This window comes from Periplaneta americana, chromosome 1 (genome assembly GCF_040183065.1).
Source record: "Periplaneta americana isolate PAMFEO1 chromosome 1, P.americana_PAMFEO1_priV1, whole genome shotgun sequence".
Taxonomy (NCBI): Eukaryota; Metazoa; Arthropoda; class Insecta; order Blattodea; family Blattidae; genus Periplaneta; species Periplaneta americana.
In genome coordinates, this window is record NC_091117.1 from 84141255 (window position 1) to 84155026 (window position 13772).

At 35.3% G+C, this 13772-nt stretch overlaps 1 protein-coding gene across 1 annotated transcript in view; it reads left to right on the forward strand.

The window, feature by feature from the left end:
• The first annotated feature begins 2952 nt into the window (after positions 1-2952).
• LOC138697573 (glucose dehydrogenase [FAD, quinone]-like) overlaps positions 2953-13772 on the forward strand; it is a 36481-nt gene continuing 25661 nt past the window's right edge. The window contains exons 1-4 of the mRNA XM_069822934.1: positions 2953-3265; positions 7120-7369; positions 9361-9533; positions 12563-12814. Of these exons, the coding sequence (XP_069679035.1) occupies positions 2969-3265; positions 7120-7369; positions 9361-9533; positions 12563-12814 (972 nt within the window). The 5' untranslated portion in view covers positions 2953-2968. The remainder of the gene's footprint in view (positions 3266-7119; positions 7370-9360; positions 9534-12562; positions 12815-13772) is intronic.

The window sequence follows — 13772 nt, forward strand, 5'->3', positions numbered from 1 at the left end:
GATAAATGCAAACAAGACGAAGACCATGGTTGTCGCAATAAAAATAAAGAAGGTAAACTTGCGAATTCTAAATTAAACAGTACAGCAAGTGAACAGCTTCAAATACTTGAGAAAAACTATAAGCAGTAACATGACCTGCAGCCAGAAAGTCAAGAGGATAGCAATGACAAAGGAAGATTTTACTAGAAAAAGGAGCATCTTTTGCGGACCTCTCGAAAAAGAACTAAGGAAGAGACTAATGAAGTGCTTACTGTGCAGTGTGGCATTGTATGGAGCAGAAAATGGATATTACAATGAAGATGAACGAATAGAAGGATTTGAAATGTGGATATGAAGAAGAATGGAGCATTTGAAGTGGACAGGCAGAATAAGAAACCAAGCTGTGTTGGAAAGAGTGGGTGAAGAAAGAATGATGCTGAAATTGACCAGAAAGAGAAAAAGGAATTGGTTGAGAAGAAACTGCGTACTGAAGGGTTCACTGGAAGAAATGGTGAACGGGAGAAGAGTTCGGGGCAAAAGAAGATATCAGATGATAGACGATATTAAGATATGTGGATTATATGAGCTGTTCCGTAAGAGAAGGGTGAACCCGCCAAATGTACCTGTAGAGATTATCGATGTTCAAAGTATTTTACCTGCAAACGAGATAAGGGCGAAGCCGCCAAGGACACGTCTGTAAATGATAATGATTACTTTGTACACTGACAAACGAATACCTTTATTGAAAATTGCAATTAATGTCCAATTTAATATTCCAACTTAATAGCGATCATTAAAGAGAGCAGATGGGGTACCTTATCAGTGGACACAAGTTTACTATACCGAGAGCTTTGATTACGTCACGAGGTGGGGGAAGGGGTCTTACCTACAAGGTGCAGTCATTGTACGCGCTGAGCTCTCTGATGTTACACGTGCTGTCTGAGATAGTTTTGAATACTTGTGCATTTCCTGAGGTATTTGAATTTCCTGAAACAGGTAACGGGGGGAGGGGATTGGTGAAAGAGTGCAACAAAGATTGGAAAATGTCCCAGCAAAAAATACAGACTATTCCGTTATGTGTGATATGAGGGACAAACTATCAAGGAACGAAACGAATGGAAATAGTGAAACACATCTTTCAAGTTCGCCCCGATCACATCATGAGATGTGGAAAGAAGTTTTTCTCACAACCAGTATAAACGCTGATTCACGGAATATCGTGCAAATTCAACTCTGAAAGCTTAATGAGTCGTGCACTGTACAAATTCAGTCATGAAGAAGAGCAAAATAGTACAAAGTAAAATACTATGTCTTCTATGTTGTTGTATTTATATACAATATATATTGTTCTTATGTGCATTAATATCATGTAACACAGAACTATGTATGTTGTAATTAAATGCACAATATAAAAATAGGTTATTTAATATTATAAAGTAAATTACTGAATAATAAAGATAAATAATTTGCTGCAGGAACTGTACTCCAGTCGTCGTTATTGTAGCGACACGATGACATTCCCTCCCCTCCCCACCCCTCTCTTCCTTGCTCCCTAATACATTACGATATAGTGCGTGTAGCAGTTAACTCAACGGTTTACGTACAACAAATGCTCTCTCTAGTGATCATAGATGACATTATAAAATCATCAATATTATAGAATAATTTGAAAAAGGTATATTAGAAAAAGCAAAGGGCATAGAATGAACACAATGGTGGCGGACATCAATATTAATAGTAATAGTATTAATATTAATAATAATAATAATAAATAAAAACACTTAATCGGACTGTGATGTCACATTTACAAAGTGTCTGAAACTATTGAGAAACAAAAATAAGTAGATGCCTGTCATGTTACCCTTGCTATCAAAAGTGGTCTTACTTGTTCTGGGAACAGAGGCGCTAATAATCCATTACATCATCTTCATGAAGATGTTCCTCTGAGTCGGTCACTGCTAGTTGCACGTTTTGTTTGCCGATCACGGCGGCCAGAAACGTTCTGTGGCACATAGATAAGGAGAGCTTTCAGATCCTTTACTTTATCAGAAGTGAGCTTTATTGGCGTGGCATACCTCTTTGGCAAAATCAACTGAGAGACATCGGCCTGTTCTTAATGCGACATCTGTTCACATCAACACTGGTTACGAGCTTAGAAATATAGGCATTCTGGAGGTCATAATCACCCAACTCTCAGGTTGTGTTTTCTGCATACTTAATGCGTTGAAGCATTCACAAGTACATGGCGGCCTATACCGCGAGCTAGCACATGTCGAGATGTTTTCGTACTAATGTACGATTCACATTCGCTCCTTTTAATCTTTGTTTGTACGTTTTTCCATTTTTCGACATGCCTCTGACGTTTCCTATACTAACCAGATATGCCTGGTTGATTATCACTGTCACTATTACTCATACTAAGCTATTACAATGGTCATAAATACACGTAATTCTTCACTACGGTTATACTCGTTTGTGTGGTTACAACAAGACTGACACAATGAATGGCGCGCCTTCAGGCGGAGTGACGTATTCGCCCTTCTCGTAAGGAGTAATATGAATATTATGAACGTGTCACAGGCTACGTAGTTTCTCCAACCTTACAAACAATGATAATTTCGATGTAGTAAGGGCGAGCTGGCCAACGTCTTCCAGAATTATGATGCAGATATGTCTTAAATATTTGAAGGTTTAAAAAACACACAATACGACCCTTGGCGGGCTCGCCCTTCTCTTACGCAACGTCTCATATGTGGAGACTAAGAGGAAGGAGAAAATAGGAAAGATTGGAGAATGCTGGGGTTGCAGTGAAAGACCTGCCCTTGGGCTGAACACTTATGTATGTAAAACTTGATTTTTTTATCTTGAAAAATACTCTTTTGTGGGATATGCCCTTTTACCTAAACACCTTCGATTTCATAAAGAATAAAATTATGCGATTTACTAAGCGTAATTTTTATTTTTAAGAAGCAGAGTATTAGGAAAGCCGATGCGGGGTTCCGATGGCCGCAGACTGCGAATGTTTGTTGTCTTGCTGCTCCTACCCATCAACTTGGACTGTAGATCTGCCAGTAGCACCATAGACAGTTTCTTCGACTCAATTCTCAGTGAAGAAATGTGCAGCAATGCTCTTACTGAGAACTCAACTCTGCCCACATCATGCGGTGACGAATATAATCAAAAGGATGGATTCATGGGGTTGGTGGAACGTTTGCTGGAGCACCAGTGTGACCTCGTTGACCCCTTGCGAGGTAGTGAGTTACAGCCAGCTCTTCAAGATGAACAGGTAAGAACGGCTTAAATTAATTTCATAAGTCTGCAATTAAAATACTGTAAAATAAAGGAAGGAACACACAGATTCGACTTTCAAAATTGCACGAGTTGTTTTGATATAATATTTCACAACTGAAAATGTTCAAATAAAATTTCTTGTGATTAAGAAAATAATTTGGATAAATATATTTACTTGGGATAAGTTACGTACGTATATAAAAGATAATATTGAACAAAATATTTAGAATGGAACAGTTTGAAAACTACATAATAAAATTTGTATTTTTAATGTGAACTTATGTAGAAAGAGTCCCATGTACCCAAAACAATTTTAATAAACCTAGATTAAATAAATTAACGTAATTTCTTGAGATAACTAATTTAAGAATATAATATAAAATCATAAAGAGAAAAGACATTCTTGAATTTGTTAAATCCAGCCAACGCGCTAAGAGAAATATAAGCAGGTATGAAAAGTTCGCTAACACAAAATTTTAACATTTTCCATATATTAATATTAGGTCTGAGAAATATATGCCGTTATACTACCAGTGTGAATCGTGTGCCTCTAACTTTGAGTACGTCTCTGAGTTGGGGTGAGTTAACGCAGTGTCTTTCGTTCGTTTGACTCATGCTTATCATCACGGTAAGTTAGTCCTCAGCATTTGGGTGCTTGAAAACCACTCCTTTGACTTCGAAACACAACTATCTGCTAAAGAAAATTTTAAAGATATCATTTTTTTTTTTTTTTTTTTTGTTAACGAAAAATTGTACTATTTTAAAGACATGTTATTTCTGTCTGTAGAAAATATCAGTGGCGTAGCGTCAATGTAAGCTAAAAAGCTTAGCTTCCCCAGTTAATAATAATTTTATAATAAACCTGCAGTTTATGGAGAAAATTATTTATCAATTTTAATAGAATTTATATTTACGCGTTAAAAGTTGTGATACGGCAGTTCAGGATGATTTGTGATGAAGCAGTAAACAAGAAGCTTGCACACACCAGCTTCCAAGCAGACTGGTTTCTTCTGTGTGATCCACCCCGCAGATTTTCCATCCCTTTCTAACTAAACTACCCTATTCGCAAGGCTTCCAAGAAGCTAGCTTTAACATTTAAAATAAGTAGTTTCTGAGTTATCCCTTTTCGTCAGTTGTGTTCAGTTGAAGTGTTAGTGTGCACTGTGGCTGATATAATAAATAATGAGCGAAATAACAGTTCCTGACACTAATTTACTTGAATTTTTTAGGACAATTGTATTATCAGGACTGACTTACGAACAAAAGTGTGATTTAAAAAACAAATGACCGACTCCCTTGCTATCAATGAAGGACACAACCAAAAGACAGACGCATACTTACGTAATGATACTAATATTGTGATTTCTCTAAGTATGACAGGGAATGAGCTAATGTTATACGTATACGGGTCTATTTGTTAGAGATATGTGTAAACCGTGAAATCATATTTTATTAAGTCTCATTTCAGGTCATGCCTTATTGGTGTTACTTACGAGGTTCCAACCAATCTTCGACTGCTGACTTGAAATTGACTACTATTTATTTTAAGACTGTATTTTTGTAATACGTTTTCTCATATTGCATGAAAGACAACTTTAGTTAGCTTCCCCTGCTCAAAATTTCATGCTACGCCACTGGAAAATACACCTAATACAGTATAACATTGAAAAGTATCAGCCTTTTTATTTCAGTATGTTAATATGATGTTGTATTATGTTTTTGTTTTACATAATTTTTCATTTCATAATATATTATATTGTTGCAGTGAATAACAAACCATATTTTCAAATTTTCAAAGGAGAATGATTGTATGTGGCTAGAAAAAACAGCCTTACATCTAGAGAAACTTCGTTCCACTTCTGCAGAAACGATGAGGACATATTTGAAATAATTTACACAAGCATTATCTATCTCAAAATCTGTATCATTATTAATAAATTTCCTCATTTGAAATTGTCACAAATTTTACGTAGAGCCAAATATCCATAATGTGTATGAGTACTATTTTCATCTTGTTTGCTACATTTTTTCCTATTTCGTGTTCCAACTATTCAGTTTCGTCATAATGTCACTGACTACATGTTATTTTCTGTCTGTAGAAAATACACCTAATATAATATTGACAAGACGTATCAGCCTTATTATTTCACTATATTAATATGATAGTGTATTACGATTTTGTTTTACATAAGTTTTCATTTCATATATTGTTGCAGTGAATAACAAACCAAATTTTCAAAGAAGAATGATTGCCTGTTTATATAAAATACAACCTCGTATCTAAAGAAACTTCGTTCCACTTCTGCGGAAACAATAGGGGCATATTTGAAATATTTTACAGAAGAAATATTTATCTCAAAATCTGTATCATTATTACAAATTTCCTCACTTGAAATTAAGTCACAAATTTCGTCCTCGGCATCTTGCTATTATTCTTCTTTACAGGACGTTGAATGTTGCCTGTTACGAATAGCAGTATTCGGTCGTAATGTAACCGATCAACTGAAGTTCACTGCTGAACGAAACACACTGAAATCCCCACCCCAACGCAATTACGTACCGATACCTAAAGTCAGAGGCGCATGAAGCGCTATGTAACAGCATACAATACTTAGCCCTAATTATTATTATTATTATTGTTATTATTATTATTATTATTATTATTATTATTATTATTATTATTATTAACGAGAAATGAACATGGTACACGTCATTTTATGATGAAACTTTCAAAGTTTCTGTTGTAAGTTTCGGAAAACGTGTTATTTCTGTTGCCATAGGAGACTATTTAAAAATTGCAACTCCATAACGTAAATCGTTTTGCGTTCTACAGCTTACGGAAACAAATTCAGTAACAATGGCATATCGTTGGATTGGACGTACTATTACCGCCGCTGATTTGACCTATCGCCCTTGACCTCCCAGGTCACCAGACTTGACACCATGTGACTTCTTTCTTTGGGAAAGCATGCAGTTTATACACCACTTCTTCCACAATAACTTAAAGAACTAAGACGTGGAATCATTTCTGCGATTGCATCCAGGGATATGTTGGCGAGAATATGGCAAGAATTTGACTATCGTGTTGATGAACGCCGTGTAACAAGGGGTACATACACTGAGAGTTTATAACATGCCAATAAAAACTATGAGGTTTTCTTAAATAAGTTATATATTTCAAGCAGTTGTATCATTAATAATATAATCATGTGGAAATATTATAGCCATTGGAGTAGTTCAATCGGCTTAGGAGTCTGCCTGCTGATCCGGAGTTGCGCTTGGCATGGGTTCGATTCCCGCTTGGCCTGATTACCTGATTGGTTTTTTACGAGATTATCCGAACCGTAAGGCAAATATCAGCTAATCTATGGCGAATCCTCGGCCTCATCTCGTCAAATACCATTTTGCTTTCATTAATTCCATCGATGATAAATAACCTAGTAGTTGATACAACGTCGTTAAATAACTAACTAAAAGTGCTACCATAATTTTGAAACATTTTGTATTATCAAATTTAAAGAAGTGTCCCTAAAGAGTTTATAGTCCGCATTATAGCCAACTCGAAAAAAAATACATTATTATACGAGTATGTTCACAAAAATGAAAAAAAAAAAAAAAAAAAAAAAAAAAAACTAATATTTTGTCCTGGAGTAGAATATCTTTAAAGCAAGAAACATATATAACAATTTTCTCTAGTTTGAGAAAAATTAATTTTTAAAACAGTTAGAAACACCTGCAAATTTACAGATACGAGGTATTACTTCTTAGTCATCGATATAACAATGAAGGAACATTTTTATTACCTGGGTAATTTAAAATCATTAGGCCTATTTTAATTTCGTTTTCCAGGAGGTGGATTTTGTGGTTGTAGGAGCAGGAACTGCCGGTTCAGTGGTGGCAAGAAGACTTTCTGAAGCTTCCGAAGAATGGAAAGTGGCTCTGCTGGAAGCAGGGGGATCTTACCCCACGGCGACGATGGTGCCTAGCACTTATTACAGTTACTCGAAACCGAATATGACCATCAACTGGGACTTCGAATTGGAACCGCAAATGCATGCGTGCCATGGCATGCATGAAGGAAAGTGTCGCTATCCGAGAGGTAATATTAGCTTCCACTCTGCTCTATTTGGGCATTGTCTGTCACGTAGATATAAGGAAAAGAACTTAAGAAATGCCTCCGTTAGCAGAATATCTGCCAGTAATGCAGTAAATACTGTCCCTGACAAGGAGAATGAAAACGAGTGTTCCGATGTCTTTTAACGTATAGTTAATCATCTCGACTGAGATACATCCTGATAGAAGAATCCCCTGGCCCTCCATTAACCCCAACTGTTACACAGGGTGATTCACGAGGAAAGGTAAAAAATTTAGGATACGATGCCATTTTGAGTGAAAAAGTTCATATGAACATAGGTCCGTTTTCGAACGATGCGATGGCGGAGCTAGATGCATTTCTTTGGTAAAACGTCTCGCCCCAATGTGAACCAGACGTTACCATATGCTGCTGACGTGACGCGAGACGTGAGACAAGGTCAAGGTCGCAATAAATGACATAACATTGGAATCTGCATTGTGAACGATGTAGATAAGAGGAAGAAACCAGATGGTGGGGCATTAAATGTCCCATCGCCTGCCCTTGTCTGATGTAACGACACAGAACCAGCACATAACACAAATAGCCTACACTATCATCAATCCACAGCATTCCAGTCAGCTATCTACAGTACAGTAGTTATACAGGTACAGTTATCGGAAGTGTTAAGTTGTGTTTTTCAACATGCCTTATAAATTTTAGACTACAGAATACGCCGATATTGTGTATGTTTATGGTTTGTGTGATGGAAGTTCCTTGCGTGCCGTCGCTGAATATGAACGACGCTTTCCTAACAGAAGGGTACCATATGGAAGAGTACTTACTGTCTATGGGATTGGATGAAAGACTTGGTATAGCATAGGAAGGGGGAAACGAGAGAGGCGCTAATCGACCGTATTTTGGATGCGACATAAAGAACAGTTACATGCAACTCTCCCGAGCGATGAGCGCGATTCACGCCCGAGTGCAACAGTGAATTGAAGCAGAAGGAGGTACCTTTGAAAATGTGCGAAAATATCGACCCCGAAGTCTAGAATATTAGGTATGTATGCATACATGAATATAAACTTTAAATTTGTCCGTTATCTGTCTCTAAATGCGAGTTAGTAAAACGGAATCTTATAAGTTTTTGTGAAATCAAAGAGCCATATCTCCGTAACCGTTCGAAAACGGACCTATATTCATATGAACTTTTTGACTCAGAATGACTTCTGATTTCCCATCCTAAATTGTTTACCTTTCCTCGTGAATCACCCTGTATATCACTTTTGAAAAGCACAAAAAAAACATAATACAAAAAGAAGAAAGCAACAATGAAGTGGTTCCTAAATGACCTAAGTTTTTCACTATGTCTTTCAAACGTTACATTACAGGTGGTTTTGGATGAATTTCAAGCGCTACATCAGAGGTGGTTTTGGATCAGTTCCAAGCACTACATCAGAGGTAGTTTCCGGTGACCTTCAAGCGCTATATCCAAGGAGGTTTCTAGTCAGTTTCAAGCTTTAAACTGTAGACGTTTCCGATATTTTCAAGAATTTCATTCGAGGTGGTTTCCTGTCATTTTCAAGCCTTACGACAGAGGTGGATCAAGCGTAAACCTGAGAATGTTCGCGGTCATTTTTAAGTGCCATATTCAAGGTAGTTCGTGGTCAGTTTCACCGTGGTTTTCGGTCAGTTGAAGCGGTACATCTGAGATGAATCTCGTTTAGTTTCCAATGTTACGACCGAGATGATCCCCAGTCAGGTTCAAGCGTTACATCCGAGGTAGTTCCCTGTCAGTTTCAAGAGTTACATCTGTCATTCGCGGTCATATTCAAGTTTTACAATTTTAATTTATCAGAAAATCTCAAATACTATGTCTATTACAATGACTAGGTGATGGAAACGTTACCCGAAGATTATTATGAGGGATAGATAGAGGGAAGGGCACAAGAGAAACATATCCAATTGTGAAGATCCAGTCGGTTCATATAATTGTATGATGTCCTGTATTGCAGGTAAAGTGATGGGAGGAACTGGTATGCTTAATGGAATGATGTACATGCGAGGAAATCCTTATGACTACGACGAGTGGGCCAGAGCTGGAAACAAAGGGTGGAGCTACCATGATGTTCTCCAGTATTTCAAGCTTTCAGAGAACAATATTGACCTAGGGGAAATATATCGAGAGGTAATTACAAATCCGTACTTCTCACTCACTTGTAGACAAGATGTGAGAATAAAGTAACGAAGTTGCATATAATATTGACGGTAGTAATGCTTCAACATAGAAATTTACTTTGTATTATTATTTTTCGGGTCTGTCGTAGATTTCAGGTTGGGTTCCTTCGGAACAAAAGTAAAATTCTGCATCTTATGTCTTAGCGACTTGCACATCATAATTATATTTCATATAAATGACTGTAATGTTTCAAAGTAGAAAAATAATTTTAGGCTGATATATACCTTCATGTTTTGTACTCTTTTCAGTTTTGTTGGTAAGCTTTCATTGAGGAGCTGAGATCAAAAAGTGACTTGTCGTCAATTTGATGTATCTGAGTTAAGAGTGTTACCATATTATATGAGCGACCCTTCATCATTTTATGTAAAAGTGGAAGGTGTCATTTGAATGGAATATTCTAGAGTTAAGTTCTCAAATGACTAGTCCCCTTCTTTCAACAAAGTGTTTCACGCGCTTTGAGATTCAATGTTAAACAAAATCACCCAGCATTCCAAATTTCTTGGAGTGAGTTGTATTGTACTGTAATGTATTTATTTACAATCCTTGGTAATCGTACATCGCTTCACAGATAGAATATGAAACATGTCAAAAAAGCTTAATAGTACTATAAAGTCTTAATTATAGTCACAGTCTAGTTAAAATATACTCAGCAGAGTTTTACAATATACAGTAGTCTACTAGTACAACACAAAAGTCTAGTATCAATACTTTATACAAGACAGAAATATTTATGCAGTGTTGTTGAATGTCATTCATAAATTCACCTACAGAATAGAGGGCGCGAGAAATTGTACTTCTTTAATTTGAACCTAAATAATCTACGTTTTGAGTTTGATTTTTTTATATCCATACGGACACTATTACAAATTTTTACTGCTATATGACGCATTCCTTTTTGATAGCACGATAGACTTGCTAATGGAGTATGAAAGTAATTTTTGGCGCGTATTTATGCTATGAACTATTTAATTATTACAAAACTTTCATGATTACATACGAGAAAGTTTATTAATGAAAAAATATATTGACAAGCCATTATTTGTATTTTTTTTAAATGGTCCTACATGATTCCCTATAATTGGCACCTACTATTATTCTAATTACTCTTTTTTTGTAATAGGAATATGCTGTTAATATCTGTAAAATTTCCCCAGAATATTATTTTAAAACTCATTACCAAGTGGAAGTATGCAAAGTATATTGTTTTTAAGGTATTGATATTTACTATCTCTTTCATAGCTCTAATAGAAAAACATGCTGAATTTAGTTTTGGGGTGATTTCTTTAATACGAATTTTCCAATTTAACATTATCGATTTGTAAGCCAAGAAATTTGGTTGTTGTTTCTTTCAGGGACCTATTTTAATTGTCGCGTTTGAAATTTTCGAGGTTGAATTTAGGCAGGATTTAAATTGAATTATGTTAGTTTTGTTACAATTTAATACTAATTTATTGGCTGAGAACCAATCACATATTTTGAGGAGAATTGCCTCTGTTGAAGATTGGAATGCGTTGGAGTTATTGGCTGTAATTACTATTCTTGTGTCAGTTGCAAACAATATGGAATGACCTACATCTTTTATTAGGAGGAAAGGTCATTTATGAACACTAGAAAAAGCAGGGGACCTATTATTGATCCTTGACGATTTCCTCTATTAATAGTTTCCCATATCGAGGCAGATTTCATAGTTGTATTGATTTCGACTTTCTGTTTCCTACCTATGAGATATGCATGAAACCATTGGTCTGTAACCCCTTTAATTCCATAATCATCTAATTTGTCTAGCAGAATTTTATGATTTATACTGTCAAATGCTTTGGATAATTCACAGAAAATCTCTTCAATATGTAATTTTTTATTACTTGCCTCCAGAATTTTGTCAGCTAAACTAAATGTGCATTTTCAGTGCATTTATTTTTCCTAAATCCAAATTGTTCTGAGACTAAAATGTATCTTCTAAGATGATGATATAAAGAAGTGATATGGTCTGTAATTTTATGGAGACGTTGTTTCTCCTTTTTTGAAGATAGGAATAATTTAATCTCTCCATTGAACATTGAATAGTAACATAAATAACTTAGTGGCCTAACTATAATATGTGAACTCATATTTAATATTTTGCTTGTTATTTCATCATGCCTTGAGGAGTTTTTTTTACTTTAGATTTTTAATAATTACAATTATTTCTTGTTTGTATGTTGAAAATATTTGAATATTTGGAAATTTTCTTGGAAAATATTGTGTTAAAGAGTCTAAACTGTTAGTAAGATTATTTTGGGGAATGTTGAGGTTATCAGTTAACCGGTATTGAAAGAAAATATTTGTTAAATATATTTGCAATTTCATTTGGGTCTGACGTTTTTGTATTGTTAGATATAACGGTATAGTTTGTTACTTTACTTTTTGATTTTGAATAGTGAAGATGTCCGTATTGAATAGTGTGTCACTGAGGGTCAACTTGTTTGTAGGTATAATTTTGTGCTTTAAAGTTTATAAAATATTAAAAACAAAAAATAATTACCACTTTAATTTAGTTACTTTTTTAATGAAAGTCTGTTTCTTTAGGTCAAAAAGGGACATGTCACCTATTTTCAAATGTAGACCTATGAATATATATATATTTTTTTTTTTTCTAAAAATATTAACTCTTTATGGAACAAGTACATGTGGTGATTAAGGCTAGCACAATGCAATGTGTAAAGTTTGTGTGTTTCTCAAAATGACCTCTTCATGTCTTTGATTTCAGTTTCTCATTTCCGTTAAGGGATATAAATCTAACGTTTTATGAAGGTACATATCTAACGAAGACTTTTAATTGTCTGACAAATCATATTTATATTGCTTCAAGATATTAAGAATATCTTCGGTTTGAAATTGAAATTTTCTCTATGTTTATACCGAATTGTCTAGTTTTTGTACTTCAAAGCCTATCTCCCTAGTCAAATGGGACACAAGTTTAAACAGATTTCGTTCTATAGGAGTTCCACGGAACGTCAGGTCCTGTGACCGTCTCGAAGTTCAGGAATTATCCACAATTCGCCGAGAAGCTCTTGGCAGCAGCACAGGAGATGGGGTACAGAACGAACCATGACATGACCGGAGAGCATCAGATTGGCTTCAGCTTGGCGCAGGCCACAAATTTCAATGGTTCCAGAGTCTCTTCTTATAATGCGTACATCTCTCCTTATGTGGGAAATAAGGAAAATCTTATCATCAGCCCTTATTCATTTGTAAGTATAGGCCTATAACATAGCCTAATTTATTATATTTACAGTTTACAGATCAAGTGGAAGGTCACTCATTATAGTCTGTCCTCTATGTTGTTTTGTATAATCTTCATTTATTCTTAGAGATGATGTTTGAAGCTCTCATGGTAAACGAATAGTTTAATTCCTATAAAAATACCTGTGGCCTATTCTCAGATCCCATCTTGTTTCTACATGTTTAAATTCCCTCGTGGTATGTATGTACAATTAATAAGTATAGAAACGTCATGCCTACTAGATTGTTTTTACTCAGATAAAAGAGAGTCACACAGAAAAAAGAATGTATAGTAGTAGATTTTCGGATGATATTGCAATATTATCAGTTTCTAAGAAGGATATGAAAAGAATGTTAGAGATATTATTTCCAAACAAACTGAAAATTAAATTAATTGTTAGGAAGCTCGGATTATAGACCAATTGATGGTGAGTGAAATGCCGAGCCTTCCTGTCAACATCAAAATTAGAGACGTTAAAATAGAACAAACTAATCAGTTCTGCTACCTTAGCAGTTTCACCACAAACAGTAGCATTAGTCTAAATTAAAAGAAGAATTGCTTTAGCTAAACAAGACTTAATTATTAAAATTAGTACCTTGACCTGCCGCCACTCAAACATAGAAACAAGGAACATTTATCAAACGTTTCATCTGAAGTGTTTGCCTGCCGATCAGAAGTTTCGCTAGGGCATGGATTCGATTCCCGCTTGGGCTGATTACCTGTTTTGGTTTTTTCCGAGGTTTTACCCAACCATAAGGCGAATTGCAAGTAATAAATGGCGAATTCTCGTCTTCATCTCGCCAAATACCATCTCATTATCACCAATCACATCGATGCTAAATAACCTAATAGTTGATAGAGAGTAGCTAAATAACCAAATACAATATCTGGAGTGTATTATTTATATAACAGTGAAAGTTAGCAAA